The 25,596-nt window shown below is 40.9% G+C and overlaps 1 protein-coding gene across 2 annotated transcripts in view; it reads left to right on the forward strand.

Moving 5' to 3' along the window:
• Positions 1 to 25,596, forward strand: part of USP24 (ubiquitin specific peptidase 24) — a 108,575-nt gene that overhangs the window by 49,987 nt on the left and 32,992 nt on the right. For both annotated transcript variants that reach the window (XM_084637586.1, XM_084637587.1), the window contains exons 24-44: positions 799 to 865; positions 1,059 to 1,169; positions 1,574 to 1,672; positions 1,754 to 1,924; positions 2,954 to 3,039; positions 3,197 to 3,290; positions 3,585 to 3,740; positions 7,159 to 7,256; positions 8,018 to 8,113; positions 8,288 to 8,516; positions 9,582 to 9,741; positions 9,987 to 10,142; positions 11,271 to 11,341; positions 14,840 to 15,000; positions 15,819 to 15,880; positions 16,691 to 16,882; positions 17,832 to 17,949; positions 18,683 to 18,827; positions 19,323 to 19,442; positions 19,940 to 20,065; positions 21,131 to 21,229. In XM_084637586.1, coding sequence (XP_084493712.1) covers positions 799 to 865; positions 1,059 to 1,169; positions 1,574 to 1,672; positions 1,754 to 1,924; positions 2,954 to 3,039; positions 3,197 to 3,290; positions 3,585 to 3,740; positions 7,159 to 7,256; positions 8,018 to 8,113; positions 8,288 to 8,516; positions 9,582 to 9,741; positions 9,987 to 10,142; positions 11,271 to 11,341; positions 14,840 to 15,000; positions 15,819 to 15,880; positions 16,691 to 16,882; positions 17,832 to 17,949; positions 18,683 to 18,827; positions 19,323 to 19,442; positions 19,940 to 20,065; positions 21,131 to 21,229 — 2,617 coding nt within the window. The remainder of the gene's footprint in view (positions 1 to 798; positions 866 to 1,058; positions 1,170 to 1,573; positions 1,673 to 1,753; positions 1,925 to 2,953; positions 3,040 to 3,196; positions 3,291 to 3,584; positions 3,741 to 7,158; positions 7,257 to 8,017; positions 8,114 to 8,287; positions 8,517 to 9,581; positions 9,742 to 9,986; positions 10,143 to 11,270; positions 11,342 to 14,839; positions 15,001 to 15,818; positions 15,881 to 16,690; positions 16,883 to 17,831; positions 17,950 to 18,682; positions 18,828 to 19,322; positions 19,443 to 19,939; positions 20,066 to 21,130; positions 21,230 to 25,596) is intronic.

Here is a 25,596-nt window from a genome sequence, read left to right on the forward strand (position 1 = left end):
TGGTCCTTTATTTTCACTATCCATCTTCTATTCTGAACAGGAGTGCACTATGCCAAGGTTGCTTACAAACAATCTTCAGGTGTTTGCATGAATGGCCACATACAAGAATAGCAGATCTCTGTATGTGAACTAAGCCTCTGTGTTTAGAAAGGGGAGTGGTTACTCTCCACTGTGTATTAATTTCCGTTCTTAAATGGCACTGTTTTTTTGAAGTAGCATAAACCAGTTCACATCATGGACCAATATTTGCAATCCTAACTTTGTGTCTCTTCCTTTTCTTGTAATACTTTTGTCTCTAGGTGTAAGTTTATAGCCACTCGCACAGTAGCTTTTCATATTTACATTAAAATGTATTTGATTTCAGAAGAGATTTTTTTAAACAATCTCAATATAAGGAATGAGACTGGAAGTCTAAATGCTGAAGTCCTCTAAACTACAAAGATTATTGCTGCTCAAGAGCTATTAGATCTGTGGAGTAGGAGATATTGGGCGAGGGGGTTTGACTGTCATCCTTGAGGGGACTGATGTTTCTAAATTTGTGTTTTAGTACCTGGGCACAGGGAAGGGCCCTTTAGATATGCACAATGTATGTCCCCAAACCTAGTATGATACAGGAAGTGCAATTCAAGACTTACACTTTGCTTTGCCAATGTGCCTCAATCTAGCTACGCCACCTCAAAGAGTGAGAGTTGTATTTAGTCTCTACTAAATTCAGTCCTTGCCTTTGGCTGTTGTCTTTTGTGATTGAACTGAAACCACTCACCTTATCCTTTTTAAATTTTTGGATACAATCTTTAGGTCAACTAAACTTGTCATAATTGAGAGACTGCTACTTCTGGCAGAACGCTATGTGATAACTATAGAGGTGAGAGATTTTCTTGTTACTAACATTCACGTCCTTTCTCATAACTAGACAAAAATTTAGATGCTAACTCAATATTTTTAACAATACCATGAGTTGTTTCAGCCCATGTACTGTAGAATCAGTTACTACTAATACTGTGAAAATGTTTTTGTTTTTCCAGAATTGTTTACACTGATTTTTTTTCTTTCTGTAGGACCTTTACTCCGTTCCTCGTACTATTCTACCTCATGGTGCCTCTTTCCACGGACATCTTTTAACACTTAATGTTACATATGAATCTACCAAAGATACCTTCACTATAGAGGTCTGTTTACCCAAGTTACACATGTCATGCCATATTGACCTTACTTATTTGTGAAAACATAGTATTCACTAACCGCGTTATGTTGCATGGATGACTTGAAGCACAAGCTAGAGAAGTGTAACGGGCATAGCTAGCTTCAAAACCCCATTTTTCTAAAAGCCTTGTCTACACACCTAAAATTATAATAACGGAAAGGTTTGTGGAAAGAAAATATTTTCTTGCAGCACTTTCACTCTTCTGCTGTATAGTTAGTATTCCTGGCTGAAAAGACTTTTTTATTAATATTAATAATAGAGGAGCAGAAAAACCCTTAAAAATGTTAACAGAACACTTAAAAAAAAAAAAAAATCAGGCCCTACTGTTTAAACAGCTTCCTCCAAACTAGATCTCGTTTTATTTTACAGGCTCATAGCAATGAAACTGTAGGAAGCGTCAGGTGGAAGATAGCAAAGCTGCTGAATTCTCCTGTGGATAACATACAGATATTTGCAAATGAAAGTTTGGTATGTTAATTAGTTACCTTTTATCTTGTAAGTTTGAATCGTTCCTTTCACCAGAACTAAGTGTTAAATATTTTGTTGCAGCTAACGGTAAATAAAGATCAGAAGCTACTCCACCAGCTGGGCTTCTCTGAAGAACATGTACTTACAGTAAAAACATCAGGAAGTGGAACCCCCTCGGGGAGCTCTGTCGATTCCTCAGCCAGCTCCAGCAACAGTAGTGGTGTCTTTAGTTCATCTTATGTGATGGAACAGGTACCGGATAGTCGTCTGAAATCTGCCTTTACAGTGCACCCTTTCACAAGCACGTCACAACTGGGGTGAAGTGGCAGAGTAAGCTGATGCTGTAGTCCTTCACTTCCAGATTTGATTTCAAATTCTGCTACATATCAGAATTAAAAATGGGAGAGTTTGATTTGCATTTGTTTGTGTTACAAAATCAACACACCATGCAAGACTCATCTCAGGTGATTTAGGATTCGAGTACCTGAGGTATTACAGGACTACAGTTCAGCGTGGTTCAGATCCAGAGAATGAAATAACTGGGGTATTTTCAGTCAGTGAAATCCTTTGGCAGAGCGATATGGAAAGCTCGTGCAGTGGCTATATACTATGTGGGTGCATCATGCTTTTCTCAGACCAGGGCTTAAGTAACTATTAATTCTGAGCATTAAATACACACATTTAAAAAAAGAAAAACCACTGAGACTGTAGCAAAACTTTTTTTAATGGTGCTTTGATTTCAAACAAGTAATTAAAAAGGCATCACCTTTTGTAATCCAACTCAAATGAACTGGATTTAAAAGCTGCATTCAGCTACAAACAGCTGATTGTGTGTTTGTTTGCTATGTATTGATCACCTCTGCTGTGTCTTCTGTTAAACTTTTTAATCTTAAATTAAGATTTGCATTTGACTTTAAGATCTGGTGATTTGTGGGCAATTAATTCTAACACCAAGTGAGAGATTTTTGAACCAGTGAAGCTCAGGTGTGTTAAATTAAAAATCTGGGAGTGGGTCAAGATAACTGTACCACTCTGCCATTGCTCTCCAATTCACAGTTAATAACTGGCCTAGAGGGCATGTTTTGTCTGATGTAGATGTAATGCTGCACAGTGATATGCAGATATAAGAGATACATGCAGGGGTTTTGTATTAAAATTCAAATTGTGTCTTGGGCTAGAAAGTAGCTGAGACATCTCTGGGTCATTTGCTTCAACAAAGAATCCCACACAATAGCTTAAAGGGGGGAAAACAACCTTTGTAATTGTTTGTTTAATCCTCAGGAGAAATCCCTCCCTGGAGTTGTGATGGCTCTCGTGTGTAATGTTTTTGACATGCTTTACCAGCTTGCTAACCTAGAGGAGCCAAGGTAAACAAGCTAATTAGTTATTAAACATTGGAGAAATACTCTTACTGAAAGTCCAAATAACCACATTAAAAATTGTTACCAATTTATGTGGACTCTTGTCCAATATGACATTGAGTGAATCCTATCGTGTGTGGAATAATTGCTTTGAACTTTCCAGGATAACTTTGCGTGTACGGAAGCTTCTGCTGTTGATTCCTACTGACCCAGCTATTCAGGAAGCACTTGATCAACTAGATTCTCTAGGAAGAAAGGTATGGATTAAACCCATATTAAATTCTTGTCTCTGTAGGGCTAAAAAGAGGCATTTAACATTGGGATTTTGTAATACTGTGTTGGGTGTTCATTTGTGAAGTTTTCAAGTTCTATAAAACTTAGTGATAAGGCAGAATAATATAGTCTAAGGGTTTTTAATGCTTTGTTTCTAAGTGGCTGGGAGGGTGGAGGGGGGTTGTTACTGGGACTATACAAGATGCAGTTCCAAGGCCTACTTCTCCTTAAGTGGTATTCTAAAAGTGTAGGTTTTTATCTGTGCTTATTCCTCTCAGAAAACACTGCTGTCTGAATCAAGTTCTCAGTCTTCAAAATCCCCATCCTTGTCTTCAAAGCATCAACACCAGCCCAGTGCTAGTTCGATACTGGAAAGTCTCTTTAGATCTTTTGCTCCTGGCATGTCCACCTTTAGAGTGCTCTACAATTTAGAGGTAAGAAACCCTTTTGTCAACATGCGCCTCAGTTTTCGAGCATTGCAGTTAAAACAATTGATAGTTTCAAGTCCTGCAAAATATATTGTCAGTTGCTAGAAATATCATCAGCTGAACTAGGTTTAATACATTACACAAAACAAGTTGATGTAAAGCAGAACATTACATGATAATATAGTAATGAAAAGTTCCAAAGAGCTTGGAGCATAGTATGAAGCTTCTCCTTAAGGTTTCATTACAAACCCCAGGCGCCTCTTATCATTGTAATTGTAAGATGACTTTTAAATGTGTTAGTAAACAGAACAGACAATTTTGGAATTTATCTGTATGTTTCTCTCTGCCGTCATAGAAGGCCTTAGCTATTGGTTTAAATCTTTGGCTGGATCTGCAGAGGTTCTGAACGCATGCATCTCTATTAAAAATGAATGGGAGCCAGGGGTGCTCAACATCTCTGAAAATCAAGCCAAATTTAATTTGGATTGTTTGGATTACAAAATAAGCTCTCCATTAAAGTGAGTCACCGTCAGATGTCACTGAAGATGTGAAGGGGGCTGACAAAGCAAAACATTAACTGCCTTTTAAGAAGACATATGCCAAGGCTCACTTTTAGGGCCCTGGAGGTGCCTTTTTAGGAGATGCAATTAGTGTGGTGTACTGTACTTCTGAATCTCCAAATAGACAGGGATATTCTAATGGATACAAATTCAACTGCAGGAAAAGGGCTGAATATATTACATTCACTTTCTCAGTCTCTTCTGTTGAAGCTGTTTCAGTCTCTGTTCCAATGACTGTTTATACAAATGTTGGATGCAGTTTTGTTGTAGCCATGTTGGTCCCAGAATATTAGAGGCAAGGTGGGTGAGAAGTTGGTCCAATAAAAAAATATAACCTCCATCACCTTGTCTCTCTATTTACACAAAGTGGGAGTGAAAATGACCCAACTTCAAATCCCTGCTCCAGTGAACCCAGTCTCCCGCGTCCCGTGAGAAAGCCCTAACCACTGAGCTAAAGCGTGTAAGGGAGTCACCACCAATGTCATCGCTTTTTGGCTGAAACTATTTGGTGAATGTGTCAAATTTGCAAATAGTGATGCTGAGGGGGAAAATAAGTGCAGCTCTAGGGTTGATTTTATCAGGGCACTGAGATGTAGTGCAGACCCAGGACCTCTTCCCGGGGATGATCGTTAAACTGGTCTGAAATGCTTCAGTGAGGAGTTTGGTGGGGAGTTGCCAGGCTTTTGTGGGCTGACAAGACCAGAAGATATTGAACATCTGGAACAGGGAAGGAGGCTAATCGGTCCCCCAAAATAGTATTTGGTATGGGAGTTATTCAGAGTGATGGGGTAGGCCTCTCCAACAAGGGAGTGCATATATTTTAGCAGATTTAGGTAAGAAATTGTTAACAATCTGGAAACCCAGGTGAGAATACAGGGGGAGACAGATAATCGAACTGCTGCTGTTAGTTTCTTTGTGGCTAATGTCCAGTGCATGTACTTGTTCCACATGAGTCCAGTTCCCTGACAAACTGGAATTGGAAGTGGACTAAGGGGAAGGCATCCCCTAAAGCTGAGGTATGGTGTTGGAGCTCCTAAAGTCTGATAACGTGAGAAGACAACCTTCTTTCTCCAGCCCCTTCACCTTTGTACAATGGGAGGGCAGTAAGGTCCCAGGAACAGGCTGGGGACCAGCTGGAGGGGTGGGGTCCTGACTGCAGCCCTCCACTAAATTCAGATGACTAGGGATGGAATCGTGACCTGCACCGTATGAACTATTGTTGGATGATTCCCAGAGCAGTTAAGTTAAACTTGCGGCTGAATTAATCCACATCCCTTGTATATCTTGTCTCCTTTCCACATGTTCAGAACAGTGAGTCAAATGCTATCATAAGATGACTCTTTACAACTCCATTACAGACCCATCTAGATTAACATGTACAGGTTTGGGGTCCCATTGCCAGACAGTGTTGTCAGCAGCAGGTTAATTTCCTAGTGTATTTGGGGCATAAGAATCAGTTCTGGAAACAACTGATAGAGGCATACGCTCATCTCTCATCCCTTGTGTCTGCAAAGCCTTCTATAGGAATTTTCGTAATCGCCATTTACCTTCATATGTCTGTTATTAGTACTGCAGTTCTCCACCTTTTCTATACCACATCCACGTTCTAACAAAAAGTTTCAGGCTCCTCCTCTTCCAATGAGCCATGAAGAAAGGTAGGGTGGTCGTAACCCCCCCAAAACCTGTTTGCAACTCCCCGATTGAGAGAGCAGTCTGCTGTGTCACAGTACAGATGCCCTCCTGGATGAGAGGATTCTGTTTTGCAGTGGGACTGGTATCCCAAAATGATTTTTTCACTTCAGAGCAAATAAGTAACAAAATGCTTATTTCCCAGCAGTGAGGCTAATGAGGAAGCAAACCTAACTAAATATTTCTTAGGTCCGATAATTAAATGGATTATATTAGCGGATTTGTTCCTGAAGTTCAGTCAAGTATAATGGAAAATATTTTCTCTCTTAACAAGCCGTATTTTTTTTTAATCCCTCATATTTGTTAGTCTGCTAAAGCTATTAAACACACGGATCCAGCCAAGAATATTAGTGTGGCTGTTTACTGAAAAATGGCTCTGCAAATTTGCTACCGAGTCACAGACACAAACATGGAATCTTACAGAATATTGCAGAGAACTGAAAGTCACAATTTGTTCTTTCTGGCTTGTGGATTATAGCTCTTGCATTAGTAAAGGTTCTGCAACTGGAGTAAGTAAACAGTAAAAAAAACTTGTGTTAAATGTTGAACGAAGAAGATTCAACTCGGAATACACATGAGGATCTTGCCTGTCAGATGAGCAGGTCCCTATGTGGTTGCTTTTCTGATCATCATTGCACTTTATGACTCTCACTGCTGAGAAGGGTACCTTCTTGCAAATGAGAGGAGCAGTATAATAAAGATGACATTCCTAAAAGCCATAAAATTTCTTGGATCCTCTTCCTTTTTTTCACACCTCAAAATAAAAGTAGAAATGTAAAATCAAAACCTCCTTGGGAGCTCTTATTTAATAATTATTATTTTCGTGGAATAACATCTTCTTAACAAAAAAGGTGATAGAATTGTAACCCTCCAGTGCCCTTGTTAAGCCTGAAGAAATAATTCACATGTGAGTCCAGACTCCTCCCTTCTTACTATGTGAGCCATTTATGATTATGTCAGTCACTTGTCACGGAATAAAAACGGAAGGCAATGTTTTAAAATATTGTTTGGTTCTTTATGGGTCAGATTGTTGCAAGGCTGTATCTTTGAATTACTGAGAGCAGGAAATGCTTGGTCTTAGGGTGAGACTGCCTGGGATATTGGATGCCACTTCAGAGATGCTATAGTTTTTGTATATACTAGTTATGAAATATTTATACTTGCATGCATTTCAGGTACTGAGCTCCAAGCTGATGCCAACGGCAGATGATGAAATGGCAAGAAATTGTGCCAAATCTTTCTGTGAAAACTTTCTAAGAGCAGGAGGCTTGAGGTTAGACCTTAGACATTTATTTTTTTCCATAACACTAACTTCTTATCAGTGATAACTGTATAGTTTCTGTAATCTCTAACACATTGCTTACAGTATAGCACACTTGCATAGGTGTTCAGTTTTTTTCATCTAGCAGTATGAAAACTAAAATGGATTGGGTCCTGTGAATAAAAAAATACCTGTAGTTTTAATTACTTTCACTAGTAATGTCTGAACAGCCACTCTGTATCTACAGTATGTAGTGTATAATCTATATGACATTAAAGTCTGAATCAAAGCTAATTCATTTGCATTTTTTTCTCTATTACTATAGTTGGTATTTGGGTGCTAAATAAGTAGTCTCACTTCAGTTCAAGTATACAGATGTGCGTATTACACAACCTCCCCGCTGGCACTAGTTGGCATTTTTAGCAGTGTTAGAATGGACCAAGAATTGGTCAGTGCAATTGATCTTTCCACTCTTACCAGGAGGGACCAACTTTACGGATAAGAGTGGAGGCACAGTAGCACTTTGGAAAAACTTGCAGAGCTGCTGCCTGTTGTATCACTTGATAAGTACAGTACTTTGCTCCTACAGCAGTTTTCGCCTCAAAGCCCTTCGTAATGGGGGGGAAATAGGGATCTCCTTCTCCAGAGGTATCGGTTTGGTACTTCTGTCAGCACTAAGTCGCTGAGAATGGCTGCGGGGGAAATACCTGAAACTCGTTACCAGCAGTCTCCTTTTTACACCATCTTATAAAATAGTGTCTCTTATTTTTAAGTTTGGTGGTGAATGTGATGCAGAGAGACTCCATCCCATCAGAAGTGGACTATGAAACAAGACAGGGAGTCTATTCCATCTGCCTGCAACTTGCAAGGTATGAGATTGCCTTTCATTGTATATAAGACCACTAGTAATGCTACTTGCATTTTTTTAGCAGTTGGCCTGTTATCTCGCAACGTAACAGTGATTTGAATTCTGTACTAAAACTCTGGTCACCCAATATTCAAAAATAAACCTGACTCTTTTTTTTTTTCTTTGTGTGTTTTAGGTTCTTACTTGTTGGCCAAACACTTCCTACCTTACTAGATGAGGATATCCTCAAAGACGGGGTAGAAGCACTGTCCTCACGCCCATTCCGTAATGTAAGCCGACAGGCTAGCAGGCAGATGTCCATTTGTGGAACACCTGAGAAGTCATCCTACCGACAGTTGTCAGTTTCTGACAGGTCCTCCATTAGGGTGGAAGAGATCATACCTGCTGCACGGGTTGCGATACAAGTAAGAGAAGGTTTTACAGTCTTGAAGATATAGCACTGTGCTGTAGAGTGAAAGGTGAAACTTGCTCTTAGTTTCTGGAGTTTAAGATAAGTAGTGCTGTGAAACTGGTTCTCCAGGCACAGGTCTCATCTCAAGGCTTAAGAGACAATCCAGGTGCTATTCTCCTCCCCCAAACCTCACCCTGACTTTTATTTTTAACTACAGTGTGTCTCTGAAAGATCTATAACATACTGAAGTAGTAAACGAATAGGTTGGCTATTCACATTGGTTTGCCAGGGATGTTTGAAGACATTGAAATGTAATATTGTACTTCGCTGTTCATTTTATTTTACATGATACGTATTGTGTGTCACACTGTCCCATCTGGAAAGAGAAGAGGTGAAGTATTTGATTTCATTGTACCATCACATAAAGCAGAATTGAGGGGTGACCAGGTGCCTTTTGCCAATGTGACTAGACCCCCATGCTTACCTGGTTAAAGTCCTGAAGTTTCTAATCTACCAAAATTGCTTTTAACTGTAATTTTATAAAAATGAAACATGTGCAATAGCTGGGGAAAAACACTTCTAACTTTTTTGTAGAGCAAGATGATGATCTTAAGCATCCAGAATCAGCATTTCCTAGTGATTAATCTGTTGGGAGAGGCCACGTACTAAAACACACTGCTATAAAAGGAATAACTTGACCCATTTTCCTATTGTCAGATTGAAAGAAATTGCATGGGCTGTGATCTATAGCTAGCACATTGTGTTAACATGTGTAGGATCTCAATTTAGGATTCAGTTGGTGCTTTCCTACCAGGAGGAAGTTTGCATGCTTAACTCCAGAAGGAAGGAGGGGAGTCTTTCTGTAGTGACTCTTCTTTCTGTTTCAAAGGCAGTGCTGCTGGCTTTCAATAAGCCATATTAACCACTGTTTCATATGAGCAAAAAGTCCTCGTGTCATGGCACCAGATAATAAGCAAGGAACAAAACTGAATGGAAAGACCATGTGGTTCCTCCTTTCCTCGTGGTAAAGGAGACTATTGGGTGTGGCAAGAGTAACCACTTTTTTCTGTTCCTTCAGACAATGGAGATAAATGATTTCACGTCTACAGTGGCTTGCTTCATGCGACTTTCTTGGGCTGCTGCTGCAGGACGACTTGACCTAGTGGGGAGCAGTCAACCAATAAAAGAAAGTAACACTTTATTTCCTCTTGGGATTCGAAACAGACTTAGCAGCTCAGGTATGTCACTTATAGGTGAGACTGCATCATTTAGTCTAAACAAAATACTCTCAACTTACTCCAGTTTTGTAACACTTCTAGAGTTCTTAGGAGATGAACTCCTTCTAAATTGCTACTTAAATCTACAGTACTTGCTGTGTTCTTACAAGTAGTTTTTAAAGTACTTTTTAGAAGAGAGATGTTGATCAGAAAAGCTTTAAAAACCACAAGTGATTATTACATTTGTTGTTTCTAATCTAATGCAGGAAGCAATTGTAGCTCAGGAAGTGAAGGAGAGCCAACAGCACTCCACGCCGGAATCTGTGTGAGACAGCAGTCTGTATCCACCAAAGATGCTCTGATTGCTGGAGAGGCCTTGTCTCTACTCGTTACGTGCCTACAGTTACGCAGTCAGCAGTTGGGTATGCAGTAGACTCTTACTAATTCAGACTTTCAGTATAATGTAATTAGTAGGGAGTCAGGTTTTGAAGATGAATTTATACATTTTGTGCTTTCCTCCTTACTGAATTTTGCTCTTATTGACGCATCTAAATTCGCAGACACAATTGAATTTTTAAAAAATGGAAAGGAAGCTTTCAGTCTGCTGGTTTTCTCTCCACGATTTAATATTAGATGGCTTGCTGATATTTTTATAAATGTATCAAGGTAATTGGGATACAATATTTCAGTCGCTTTTTAACAAAATTAATGAGGTGTCTTCTGTATTCATTATTCTGCATTATGTAACTTGACTATAGAACTAGTGCTTTGGGGATGATAAACAATATGCTTTCAATAGCTCTTTGAGGGGTATCTACGATGAGACCAGATGGAACTGAAATGTTTGGGATTGTATACTTTATTGATCAATTACCACAAGTGTGTTGCTGGTGTAGACAGGCTGCATTACTTATTGGCTGCTCTTATTTTCTTTGTCAACTTTTCATTGCAGATTAACCTTTTTTACACTGAAATCTTCCCCAGCATTCATTTCTGAAATAAACTGCAGCAGTGCAATAAACATAATTTAAAATGTGCGCAGGGGTTATGTTTTCTAGGTTTTGATTCAGCAAGATACTTGTATCAGTGGAACTGCTTATGTGCTCAGGTACCTTGCAGAATCATGGCTTTAATGAACTGTGTGTGTTGGGCAAATTTACTTAATGTTAGCATCAAAATGGTTGCTGCTTTGCTTAAAGTAATCACTTCTGCTGATGTTACTGTTTGCCTACCTGTAAATTCAACCATAAGACTAGTAAATCACTCCACTAGCACTTGTGCCTTCACATACAGAGAGGCTGAAACCTTTACTGGGGAGAAAAGAGGAGCTGTCCTATTTATATTAATAATCTACAATCTATGGAAGAGGTGAAATCAAAGTGTAAGAAGATTTTTCCATACCTATATCTCTCATCCTTGGTGTTGGCGAGATACATTTTTATTCTAGTGGTAGTTAAATAAATAAATATAAATTAAATAATAATCAGTTGTTTATATTTTTAACAAGTTCCATTGGCAAAAAACACTGACTGGGATTGTTTCATTTTTAGGATCGTTCTACAGCTTGCCTTGTGTTGCTGACTTCATCATTGACATTCTACTTGGATCACCAAGTGCCGAGGTGAGTGGCTGGAATAAAGATTTCTAAGTCATTCACTGATCCCACTGCAATATAACATCTTGTTTACATTACTGGTCTCAGACAAAAATATTCATTTCAGCACTTTCATTATCTGACTGAGTAATATATAGAACATATTAATCAGACATCACTGACTGCAGTATTAATCCCTGTCTCAGTTAAAAATTATACCTTTTTATAGTATTATGTCATACTGTGAGAGTATAATCTTGATTTGTTAGCTTCATCTATGACTAGTTGTCACAGGGCAGTGTTCCCTTACCCTGGATTCCTCTCTGCAAACAGTCTTCATGGGGGATTTCTGGCAAGTTCAACATCAAGTGCTTTATGTACAGTGTGAATATAACTGAACAAGTTCCCCACAGCTCAAAGTTCTTACATTTTCCCTAGGCACAGGGTGAGGTGGGGAGAGATCTCACCTCCCTGAGAACTTGGGCTTCTCTAGCTCTTTCTTCCCACTACTCTTCTTGTTTCTCTTCTAGATGTCCTCAGCTGATGAGCTGAGCCACCTTGTTAATTGGCTAATTGTTCAGTCCTTAACCAGTTATCTCCCTAACTTTCCCCATGTGGGGATGTTTACCAAGTGCTCAGGCTAAGTCTATTCATGCTCTGTCACACCAATGTTAGTTGAAAGTAAGACTATGCTGACTAGTTTGAATAACCCAGTTTTGGGGAGGTCTGAAGGTTAACACTATCACTCTTCCAGTCAGGACTGAGAATCTCACAAGGGGCTGTTCTTTTTAGCTTTCCAGTCAAAGAGGTTTGGAAAAGCATGTGAATTCTTAGGTGCTCACCCAAACGTCTGTAACATACAGCTAAATGCAAAAGCCTCCTAGCATTAGTTTTCTATGTGATTGAGAACAAGCCCTCAAAAGTTTGGATATTCTGAAAGTCAAGGTTGCGCCAACCACACTAATTTGGTCACATAGCATATGCTATATATTTTATGATAGGTAGTTTTTTGCATTCTCCTTTGTCTGTTTACACTTCTTCTTACCTTTTATTAATATATTACAAAATTATATAGCATGTCCACCATGGGCAAGTGAACAACATTTGGGGTTTCTTGGCATTTGGATGCTTGACTTTGCAATCTTTGTGTTGATACTAGGACTGTTGATTAATCACAGTTAACTCACGTGATTAACTCAAAAAAATAAATTGTGATTAAAAAAATTAATCGCAGTTTTAATCAACTGTTAAACAATAGACACCAATTGAAATTTATTAAATATTTTGGATGTTTTTCTACGTTTTCAAATATTTGATTTCAATTTACAACACAGAATACAAAGGGCTCACTTTATATTATTTTTATTACAAATATTTGCAGTATAAAAAGGATAAAAGAAATAGTATTTCTCAATTCACCTCATACAAATACTGTAGTGCGATCGCTTTATTGTGAAAGTGCAACTTACAAATTGATTTTTTTTGTTTTGTTTTGTTTTTGAGTGCAGTTATGTAACAATGTAAAACTTTAGAGCCTACAAGTCCACGCAGTCCTACTTCTTGTTCAGCCAATCGCTAAGACAAACAAGTTTATCTACATTTACGGGAGATACTGCTGCCCACTTCTTATTTACAGTGTCACCTGAAAATGAGAACAGGCATTTGCATGGCACTTTCGTAGCCGGCATTGCTAGGTATTTCATGCCAGGTATGCTAAACGTTTGTATGTCCCATCATGCTTTGGCCACAATTCCAGAGGACACACTTCCATGAGGATGACGCTCGTTAAAAAAATAATGCATTAATTAAATTTGTGACTGAACTCCTTGGGGGAGAATTGTGTGTCTCCTGCTCTGTTTTACCTGCATTGTGCCATAGACTTTGTGTTATGGCAGTCTCGGATGATGACTCAGCACATGTTGTTCATTTGAAGAACACTTTCACTGCAGATTTAACAAAACGGAAAGAAGGTACCAGTGTGAGATTTCTAAAAGTAGCTACAGCACTCAACCCAAGGTTTAAGAATCTGAAGTGCCTTCCAAAATCTGAGAGGGATGAGGTGTGGAACGTGCTTTCAGAAGTCTTAAAAGAGCAACAGTCCGATGTGGAAACTCCAGAACCCAAACCACTAAAAAAGAAAATCAACCTTCTGCTTGTGGCATCTGACTCAGATGATGAAAATGAACGTGTGTCAGTCTGCACTGCTTTAGATCATTATCAAGCAGAACCCGTCATCAGCATGGAAGCATGTCCTCGGGAATGGTGGGCAAAGCATGAGGGGACATATGAATCTTTACCATATCTGACACGTAAATATCTTGCGATGCCAGCCACAACAGTGCTATGCGAGTGCCTGTTCTCACTTTCAGGTGACTTTGTAAAAAAAAAGAAGCAGGCAGCATTATCTCCGGCAAATGTGAACAAACTTGTTTTTCTGAGCAATTGGCTGAATAAGAAGTAGGACTGAGTGGACTTGTAGGCTCTAAAGTTTTACATTATTTTATTTATGAATGCAGTTATTTTTGTACGTAATTCTACATTTGTAAGTTCAACTTTCATAATAAAGAGATTGCACTACAGTACTTGTATTAAGTGAATTGAAAAATACTATTTCTTTTGTTTTTTCAAGTGCAATTATTTGTAATAAAAAATAAATATAAAGTGAGCATTGTACACTTTATTTTCTGTGTTGTAAATTGAAATCCATATATCTGAAAATGGGGAAAACATCCAAAAATATTTAAATAAATGGTATTCTATTATTCTTTAGCAGAGCAATTAAAATTCTATGGAGAGTTTAGTAAGTCAAGTTACTCCAGTTGGAATTTGGCCAGCATCCCTATCTATGAATAGAGCCACAGTGCTTAAAGACAACAAGTGATTAGGATCTTACTTTAATATCTCAGCCAAAAGAAGGCATCTCTTCAATCCTCACATGCTGTGTTAGGTCATTGGCTCAATACTGCCTGGGAGGGATCCATCTGGGAGCCATCTGAGGAAGTGAGCTGTAGCTCACGAAAGCTTATGCTCTAATAAATTGGTTAGTCTCTAAGGTGCCACAAGTCCTCCTTTTCTTTTTGGAGGGAAGAATGACATCTATCAAATTGCCAACACTGTTTCTACAGCACTTGCTGGCTCTTTAGAGGTCTGCCATTCTATTGATTCATATCCAGTGCGGCTTAACTTGAGATGTGAAAGGATTACATATGGGATGGCATGCTTTGTAATGACTCCCCCGAAAGGGTCATCTGCAAGGGCTGAAACAGACCTATGGATCTAAAAGCACAAGTCTCTGCTACTTGAGCTGAACGACCCAGGGCCATTAGCTCAGAGGCAGTAGCAAATTTATAACCAACTTGATATGGTGTTGCCACCACAGGGGGACAAAAAGCCACACTCAGTGGGTCACACAGTCCATTATGGCTTTCCTATTTCTAACTTATATTTTTGTTATAGATTTCTGATCAAAGTATGTGTACCTTGGGGAACGTGAAATACAGAGTACTTTCAATGCTTTTGTTTCAGATTCGTCGCGTTGCCTGTGACCAATTATATACCCTTAGTCAGACAGACACATCAACTCACCCAGATGTACAAAAACCAAACCAGTTTCTCTTAAGTGTCATTCTCACTGCTCAGCTGCCTCTTTGGTCACCAACCAGCATCATGAGAGGAATCAACCAGAGGCAAGTTACATGCATGTTTATTCAGAAAGGAAAATTCACACGTTTTAGAAAAAGTCTTTTGCCTTAAGGATTTTCAAAATCTTTGAAGTGTGAAGAAGATGTAACCTTAGCAGTCAACTAATACCACACCAGTCAGACTTTTTAAAGTTTCCTGTCTACAGTAGACGGTGAACATTAGAGTCCAATTCATTTGTATCTTCGGGTGTAACCTTTAGATCTTGGATGCTGCCCCGGATGCATGGAAGTGCCACTATGTGCTTCCATCTATCCAAGGTTTAATGGCAAGAAATTTTATTCAGGAGAGTCCAGACTGAATGCCAAACAAAGATGTTTGGTTCTTTGAACATTAAGTCTGGACCCATCAGTTGTGACACTGACCTCACACATTCCATCCCTGCCCATTACGTTTTAGACTGTAGATATCAATTCCATTGACTTTTCTGAGGAATGCTTTTTAGTTGGGAAATTGAATTCAACATTAATTTTGAAATGCAAATTCTATGTCCACCATGGTAGAAAAAGAATAACTTAAGAACCTGAAGCATCTTCTCCTCATTCTAGCAACTGTACGTGATCATCTAATATGTAGTTTTGTGAGGTGAGGGGAAAAAATTGAATTGTCAGTCCAAAATTCAAAAAGTGGCTGCTATGAAGAAATCTGCTTTGAAGCTACAGTGGTGTGCATGTGGAGGTATAAATATGTAGATCTATAACAGTGTGATTGGGTGGGTGGATGGTACATGTTTAAGCAAATGCTCTAAGGTCTAGACTTATTTAAAAACCCTCTCCCCATTTGTAATTACTCATCTTTGTTTTAGGCTCTTATCCCAGTGTACAGAGTATTTTGACCTGAGATGCCAGTTACTGGACGATCTCACTTGTAAGTATGTGTTAGAGGTTGGAATGCGAACTCTAATATGACATTTATATAGCAACCAGAAGTGTTCTAGGCACTTAGACATGTAAGACAAGTCCCTGCCCATGACAGCTTACAGTCTAAGTAGACAAGACATTGAGAAGTCAGGGAATGGGGGCAACACAAGCTTTTATGTTTATGCTTTTTAAAAAATGGTTCACCCCCTCAACTCATACTGCCTGTACCCTTGCTTAATACTCATTTTTGTTTGTATATTTTAATATTTGTTTTTCATTTTAAGATTCTTTCCCTTTCTCTCCCTTCTTGCCTATTGCCCCTTATATTCCTCCCCTATCTTGTCATGTAGTGACACTTGGCTTTTGACTTGGCTGCCTCCCTGTGTGGCCTGGTTTTCAGAGGTACTGAGCACCTGTGGCCCTCAATGCCTTCAGTTTAGGTGTCTAACTATGAATTTACATGCTTAACTTCAGGCATGCACATTTAAAAATGCTCACCTTAAAGACTTTGACTTCTTATTTCATCTTTTTTACACATGGTTATGCATTACCTGTAGTTGTATAGATATGTACATTGCCCCTCTTTTTCATGTGCTAAATTTCTTTTGACCAATTTACAATGAACATCAATAAGTTGGTGGTGAGCTGCAGTTTCATGAGCTGTTAATTAACTGCATAACTAAATGCCTGCTGTTGACATGAAATGTAATGTGCCATATCCATTGTTAATGACTGAATCTGTGAAATTCTTGGGATTGTCTATCGGTATTTAAGTTCTTCATGTCTGTAACTTCGATTTTCTCTGTTTATTCCATAGCTTCTGAAATGGAGCAGTTGAAGATCAGCCCAGCTGTCATGTTAGAAGATGAGATCACTTGGCTGGATAACTTTGAACCCAACCGCACAGCTGAGTGTGAGACCAGTGAAGCTGACAACATTTTATTAGCAGGACACTTGAGGCTCATTAAGACTCTTCTTTCACTGTGTGGGGCAGAAAAGGAAATGCTCGGTGAGTATCCTTTTGTGTACCAAAGTACATAAACCAATTTGAGTTTGATCTCTTTATCACTTGAAGATGTCTGGTTTTGGTTAATAAAGAAGTAGGTAGTGTCTTTGGCAAATCTATGCTTATGATGGCGTGTAGAGAGTACAGGCACTACACATGTAGCTACACACAGCAGTGAAAGGCAGCCTACACCCACACTTGTCTCTACAGTGTGTAGCTACATGCCTCAGTGAAAGGCTCTGAGAGTTCCCCGCTGCCAGAGCCTTTCTCCACTGCTGGAGCCTTTCACTGCGGTGGGGAAAGTCTCTGGCAGCAGGATGCTATGCTGCAAAAAATAGTGGTGTGGACGTTTTAGAGGTGTGGACGTTTTAGTCACTGCTTGGGCATGTAGAGAGCATGTGTTTAGGGCACTCTACTCACCAAATCCATGCTTTCCCTTCTACGCTGCTGTTTATACCCATGCTAGCTGGGCATGCAGTGTTTGTATTTTACACACCACCGTCAGTGTAGACATAGCTTTATGAAGCCATTTTGTACCGGGCGAAGTAGTGAGGAGTTACAAGGAAAAATGTACCTGAGTTAGTAACCATGTTCTTCATTGCAGGTTGTTTGGGATTTGTAGTGAATTATTTAAAGATATATTTTTTTCTGCCATGGTCGGTGTGGAGGAAATTTACAGGAGAATATCAATATTGTGGCTGCATATAGTTTTGTTGCTGCTGCACCACCGCTGCAGCATCTAGGAATTCTGAGCATATTTTCCTTTGATAGTTACTAGTGTCTGATTTGAAAAAAATCTGTCATGAAGAAAATAGGATAGTTCCTGCTGCTGCTGACAGTCTAGCATGGTGATATTCTAAGTAGGTGGCTTTCTGGATATGGACAAGATTTGACTGTCTTTGTAGCAATAAGGCAGATATTTAACATTAAATGTGGATTTGCTTTCTTACAGGTTCATCTTTGATTAAACCGTTATTAGATGATTTCCTCTTCCGAGCATCTAGGATTATCCTGAACAGCAATTCTCCAGCTGGCAGTGCTGCCATCAGTCAGCAGGACTTTCACCCAAAGTAAAGAAAAGAATTTGCATTTTTGTTCACACTGTACAAGTTCTTGCCTAGCTAGATTGCAGGCTGGAATTGTAAGATATGGGGATTAGTGCAATGGGTCGACTTTCCAGCTATATCTTTGAGTACTTTAAAAATCAGCTACTGGTGCACTTGATAAAGGATTGTACCAAAACTTGCCAATTCCTGTTTGCATTTAAACTCCCACTAATCTCTAAATTCCAAAGGATTTGCCTGTCAAACCTATAAAGAACTTCATGTACAGCAGAGAGTTGTACCCAGTGGGCATGGTGTCCTGGCCTACAGGTGATGGAGTCCTCTAGCCTGAAGAATATTCATCACTGTGGGGAGATGGCTAAATAACTACTTCTTCAAGTGGTGTCCCTGTGAGTGCTCCACTTCAGGTGTCAGTGCGTCCCAGCACCGTTCATCAGAGAACTTCAGTAGCAGTGCCCAGTCGGGACGCATGTGCGCAGTTGGTGTCTTGCGGCTTCTTTTTTTGATCTTCAGCACAAATGGATCTCTTCCCACAAAATGAGTAGCATTCACTGGTACAGGTCCAGGGAATAAAATTCTCAAAGCAAGTTGTGAATCAGTCACTAAACATCTTTTGATTTTGTTTTCCTTTGGCAATTATAAGTGGGTTACACAGTCTGACTTACAAGATTTACCAGAATTTAAAATTATGGAGTATGACTACCTACCATTTAGATCCCACTTATGGTTTTCTTTTTAGGTGCAGTACAGTGGATAGCCGATTAGCAGCTTATGAAGTGCTAGTGATGTTGGCTGATAGCTCACCTTCCAATCTTCAGCTTATTACAAAAGAGCTGCTTTCGATGCACCATCAGCCTGACCCAACACTTACCAAGGAGTTTGATGTAAGTAAGATGCCTTGATGCAATTTAAATTATTCAGTGTGATTTGAAATACTGCTTTTAGCCACTTCCTTGTTCCAACCGCAAATGTTCCAGAGCCTTCATTTTAAAGTGATATAATCAGATCTGAATTAATGCATACCTATTGATCTTTCCCAAGAGCAAGCCCTCTTTTGAGTCTATTAGGCAGTTGTCATCTTGATAAATAAAATTATTGCCTAAAATCCCTGACTGGTTTGATTTAAAAGGTATACAACTTTGTAGACAGTTCTTAGGTATCTTATATTCAATATTGGCTGTACAGCCAATTATAATAACTTGTGTGCATAGCTCTCACAAATTTGACTCAATCTCAGTGAAATGTATGAAAATGTTGTTTAACAGCCAGCATACCTTTTTATAACTGCCTATATAATAATAATAATGTGATTTATAAGCTGTTGGAGTCCATAGTTTGTATAATCTACTGATACAGAGAAATGTCAATTTTCCCCTTAGTATCTTCCACCTGTGGACAGTCGATCCACTTCAGGATTTGTGGGGCTGAAGAACGGTGGTGCCACTTGTTACATGAATGCAGTCTTCCAGCAGCTATACATGCAGCCAGGTCTCCCTGAGGTAAATTTAACTTTTAATTTCTGACAGATGCTTTCTGCCAACCGATACTTTGATTTTACTATAAATCAGAGCTGAGTAAATAAAAGGGTTTTAGTCAAATATTTGTCAAACACTGCAAAATTAGTCAAATTATTTTACAAATATTCAATTAATTCTACTGTAAATTCATTTAAGTCCCAAAATAGATTCTTATTGCGTCTAAAAATGTGGAGTGTGTGAAATATGCTGAATGGCTCAGGACATGCAAATTCTTAAGAGAAATTATAGGTTATAATATCAAAATCTGTTTTTAAAAAGGAATTTTTTAAATGAATCTATTGTTTAGCACTGCAAGTTTTATCTAAAATGTAAGCTTTTATTCACAAACTCAGTTTTGTCTTCTCGGAACACTTGTGCCTTGTTTAAATGCACAGTAGTAACAGAATTATTAATTTAAATTCTTACGTGACATTTTTGCAAATAAGTCATGTTACGGATGGTTATTTTTTCCCTCCAAGGCATTGCTTTCAATTGACGACGATATGGACAATCCAGATGACAGTGTATTCTATCAAATTCAATCTCTCTTTGGCCATTTGATGGAAAGCAAATTGCAGTATTATGTACCTGAGAACTTTTGGAAGGTATCATTTCCATTTTATTCAACCTATATAATTTTCCTAGTTAGTAAATACGTGGGACTTGGATTCAGACGTGGTGAAACATGTCAATATTTCTGACTCTTACTAGTAATTATACATCTGTCTGGTCTGAAACTAATAAACATCCTTTTTAAGGTACGTAGAAGCCATAAAGATGTAAATTTCACATTTTACAGTTGTCAAGGTTCCTTCCCCGCTCTGAACTCTAGGGTACAGATGTGGGACCTGCATGAAAGACCCCCTAAGCTTATTCTTACCAGCTTAGGTTAAAAACTTCCTCAAGGTACAAACTTTGCCTTGTCCTTGAACCCTATGCTGCCACCACCGAGCGTGTTAAACAAAGAACAGGGAAAGAGCCCACTTGGAGACGTCTTCCCTTCCCCCCACACAAATATCCCCCCAAGCCCTACACCCCCTTTCCTGGGGAAGGCTTGATAAAAATCCTCACCAATTTGCATAGGTTAACACAGACCCAAACCCTTGGATCTTAAGAACAATGAAAAAGCAATCAGGTTCTTAGAAGAAGAATTTTAATTGAAGAAAAAAGTAAAAGAATCACCTCTGTAAAATCAGGATGGTAAATACCTTACAGAGTAATTAGATTCAAAACGTAGAGAATCCCTCTAGGCAAAACCTTAAGTTACGAAAACAGGAATCTACATTCCATTCAGCACAGCAATTTTACCAGCCATTAAACAAAAGGAAATCTAACTAATTTCTAGCTAGATTACTTACTGACTTTTTACAGGAGTTCTGAAGAGCATTCCTGATCTGTTCCCGGCAAAAGAATCACACAGACAGAGAGAGCCTTTGTTCCCCCCACCCCCTCGCTCCAGCTTTGAAAGTATCTTGTCTCCTCATTGGTCATTTTGGTCAGGTGCCAGCGAGGTTATCTTAGCTTCTTAACCCTTGACAGGTGAAAGGGTTTTGCCTCTGGCCAGGAGGGATTTTATAGTTCTGTATACAGAAAGGTGGTTACCCTTCTTCCCTTTATATTTATGGCAACAGTGGTTACTATAAAACTGCTAATCTTTTTGGTCTTTATAGATCTTCAAGATGTGGAATAAGGAACTTTATGTTCGAGAGCAACAGGATGCTTATGAATTCTTTACTAGCCTTATAGATCAGATGGATGAATACCTCAAGGTAGAAGTGTGTGTGGGTTCCTGTTGTGTTTTTGGTGGGGTTTTTTGTCCCTGCACCTTTGAAAAGTAAGTTAAGAACTGCTGTCATTCTTAACAATTTTAGTCAAGTGCAACAAAATCTTATTAATATTTGATAACAAAATACAGAGGTTTAAAATGAACTGTAGTTTTGCCCTGCCAACCTTCCGCCCTGCACACCTATTGTTCCTTGCATTTTGGATGGGCTTTTGGGAAATGCGGTTTTGATAGACTCCGAGAAGTTCATAACTTGTGGCTTTAGCACCTTAAATTTGCTAACCCGGTTTCTTTGTGTAATTTGCCTGTGGTGGCCAGAATTCTGGCAAAAATCACTTTGGTTATATATATTGATACGTAAATATAATTCCTGCCACCCTAAGTCCTTCACATGATGCCTCTGATTCCCACCACTTAAATTCCTGGTAATGTAACTTTAGGTCAAGGCCCCACATGATTCATGGCCCAAAATATGGCATTTATTCTAAGTCCATCATATAACAATTATGTTGATTAATACTGTATTTTGGAGGGGAAATTGTTCCCAAGCTTCTCTCCAGAATGGGATCGTTTGTGGGGAAAGAAGTCATTTCTGGTGACTGCATGTGATCTTTTAGAAGGCAGAAAATTAATATGATATATTGATGTAACACAGGTGTATTTTTATTTAAATTATACCGATGGTTCAGTGAGGCCAGTTAAATTATGCCTGTCTTTGGGACTCAGTGACGTGAGGAAGATGTGGCTTGTTTGAGACTAGGATTAAATCTTTGTTTCCATTGATTCTGGTTAGCGATAAAATAGGAGGCCGCGTTAAGGTGTGTTTGGGTGACCTTAATTGTTCGTTTACTGGCATTCTAATGTGGAGGGCCTAGAACGCCAATATTCTCAGTGTGTGTTCCCCTTAAGTTATTGACAGATATTTGTCTTTAACTTTTATTAAGATGGGGGTGTTTGGCTTGGGAATTTTCTTTTGGCTAAGAATTGCTCAGTGAGATCAGTTCCCATGGTGCTTGTAAGTTGCCCAGAAATGAACCACATCTCCCTATGCACGTTGTTTCACCCTCCCACACCCAAAAAAGGCCCCCTCTCTTTCATGCTCCAAATGTGGCTTCATGCCTCCCACTCTCCCAGTCATGGGAAGAGACTTACTTTGTGGGAAGGTATGGAAAGCAGTCTTGAAGAGCAGTTTCTAGTCTACTCAATGGCCCACCTTATTATTTTACAGTAGCCAAAAAGTACCAGGCCTCCATAAACCAACTCTCCCTGTCTGGATTTGGGGAACTCACAGCAATATCTGCATTGGTGCCATAATATATTCAGGAACTACTTTAATTCCATCCACAAACTCACCACCTCCCCCTGCCCCAAAAATACCACAGCTAATCAAAGAAATCATTCTTCATCCAGATAAACAGATGAAACACACCTGGAATTTCTAGGCCATTGCAATTCTTAGAGATTGCTCATGTCCATTCCATTGTAGGTGTGTGCGCTCACCCCATGCAGTGGTGCCGTAAATTTTTTTTTTTTTCTTTTTTCCCCTCAGTGGTATAATCTGTAGGGGACTGGCTCTGGTGCCTTCTGGAGTGGCGTGCATATGCCCCCTGCTGGCCCCCTCCCTCCCTGAGTTCTGTCTTACCACCAGAGTCGGTGCTAGAACACTCCCCTTGTTCTAGCAAGTAGTTTCTCTTTCAGTGGTTCTTTGACCTTTTATTGTGTAAATAGTTGTATAATTATCAGTTCCTAATAGTGTTAGTGTACTTATTCATAGTCCCCCGAGGGCCTTAGTCCAGAGATGGGGCATGCCCACCCATGGGCTTCAAGCCTGCAAGAAGCCCATACCGATCAGCAATCCGCATCTTATTTGTTTGAAGTGTCTGGGTGAGACCTACATTTGTGAAAAGTGCCCCATCTGCAAGGGATTCAAGCCCTGGACCAGAAAGGAGAGAGACATCAGGCTCCGTGTGCTCCTCATGGACTCTGCTCTTGTACCGACCTCGGAAATGGCACATTCGGATTCAGTGCTGAGTACTTAAGCATTGACAAGAAGTGCACCCCCGGCACCGGCTGCCTCCTGATGACGGACCTTGCACCAGTACCAGCCAAGAAGCACACTGGGACGGGGCGTTCTCCGGAGTCCCGCAAGGATAAGGGAGTAGACGAGCCTGGACTGAGTCAGGCAATCTCGCTGCCACCAGAGCACAGCCACACGGCAGCCTCACCTATTGGGCCTAGTCCACCCCACACTCTGCCTCCTACCCCAGGGAGTGGTAGAAGTATGTGGTACCTCATGCTGCCGTCCACCCCAGAAGCCTTTCAAGTGGCAAAAAACCTCCTCCTCCTCCTGATGCTGCCTACTCCTCGGAAAGAGAAGCCTAAGGATCCCTCCCACCCACCCGTTTTTAGGGGAAAGCCCTCAATGGCACCCCTGCAGAAGTCACCCCCACAGCACAGTACCCACGCCCACTCGCCAGGACTACTGCTGTGTCCCGAATCACAGACCCACAGCAGGTTCTTGACACTGAGCTCCAGGATCCACACATCAGTCACCGGACCCCCAGTACCGGGCCACAGAAGCATGCTGCCAGTCCCCAGAATGCCAGCAATGGTCACCGGAAAGGCACCGCTCCCCAGTTCACGGTTGCCAGAGCATCGTGGATGATCCCCGCACTCCCAATTCCGGTCACCGGAGCCTGCGCACCATTCCTGAAGCGGGTGGCATTGTTCTCCAGATTATTACCAGGCCTATGAGCAGTGTCGCTGGATACGCATCATGGCTCAGCGGGGTCCCGATACCGCTCCCCGATTGGCAGGCACAAGACTACCAGACATAGTGGGGAAGCCTACTCTATGGTGGCGCCGCTGTGCTCACCAGAGGAAGACCATTCCTCCTCGGGCTCTGAGAGAAAGGAGTAGATGGCCCCCAGGGACCAACTGCCACCTGCACAGTGAGCAGGTTCTTCCCAGAGCCAAGCTGCAAGCATGTGGCCACAGGGTCAGTGGCTTGAGCCCTGGTAAATCTATAACCCCTGGGCAGTGCCCTAGGCTGGCGGACCTCAGGCCCATCGCTCAGTCTCAGAGGTGTTGGAAAGACCTTTGGCCTTGGTGTCTAGACTGCCCCCAGACTCAGACATCACGTCGGTCCAAGGAGCCCAAGAGACCCTTCCTTCAGTGGCCGTGGTTCCCCAGGAAGGGGACGTGGAACCCACCCCTCATCCCGGGTTGGCCGCCTCATCATCATTGCCTGATGAGGCAGTAGGAGGCCCGTCGCAGACTGTGCCTCAGGATGATGGCAAAGCCCACCAGAAGCTGCTTAAACGGGTGGCAGCTAACCTGGGATTGGAGGCGGAGAAGATGTCCAAATCCGTGGATTCCCTATTTGATGTCTTGGCAGCAGCGGCCCTGGCAAAGATGGCTCTACCTGTGCATGATGGGGTAGTCAAAATCGTAAACGCTCTGTGGCAGACTGTCATCCCTGCCCCCCATTTCTAAGAGGGCGGAGCTCAAATACTCTGTTCCTGCAAAGGGGTTTGAGTACTTATATACACACCCCTGCCAGTGGTTGCGGCCGCCAACATGCGTGACAGGCAGGGTCCAGCTCGACCTCGAAAAATAAAGATGCAAAGTGACTTGATTGCTACGGCAGGAAAATTTATTCTACAGCCAGCCTACAGCTTCGCATCGCAGACCAGTAGGCTCTGCTCAACAGGTATCACTTCAACATATGGCAGTCCACTGCCAAGTTTGCTGACTTGCTTCCACAGGACATAAGCAGGACCTTGATGCCATGCTAAATGAGGGCAGGGCAATCGTGAGAGCCTCTCTCCAGGCTGCCTCAGATGTGGCAGACCCTGCAGCCAGGGTAGCGGCCTCTGTGGTGGCTATGAAAAGGGTGTCATGGCTTCAATCATCTGGTCTGTCGGCGAAGGTCCAACAGTCCATCCAGGGCCTCCCATTCAACAGCTCGGCCCTTTCTGTTGAACAAACAGACAGCAGATTACACAGCCTAAAAGACTCGAGCCACTCTTTGCTTGCTGGGTCTGTACACCCTGTCCCATGCTAGAAAGAGATTTAAACCACGGCAGGCGCAGAGATTCACAGGCCAGACCAGAGCGGAACCGTACCGCAGAAAGAGTAGGGATTTAGGCGTGGCCAAGGCCAACCCTTCCGTGTCAACCAGGATATCTTCCTCCCAGTGTGCTGTCCAAAGCCTCACTCAGCCAACGAGGAGAGGCGTCTGCACGCTCAAGAGGTCAGCCGTGCCCTGGCTGTCTACTTGGAGCGCACCAAGACCTTCCGCAGATCAACTCAGCTCTTTACGGCGATCGCTGAAAGGATGAAGGGCCTTCC

The sequence above is a fragment of the Lepidochelys olivacea genome, assembly GCF_965140295.1.
Source record: "Lepidochelys olivacea isolate rLepOli2 genome assembly, chromosome: 8".
NCBI classification, from domain to species: domain Eukaryota; kingdom Metazoa; phylum Chordata; order Testudines; family Cheloniidae; genus Lepidochelys; species Lepidochelys olivacea.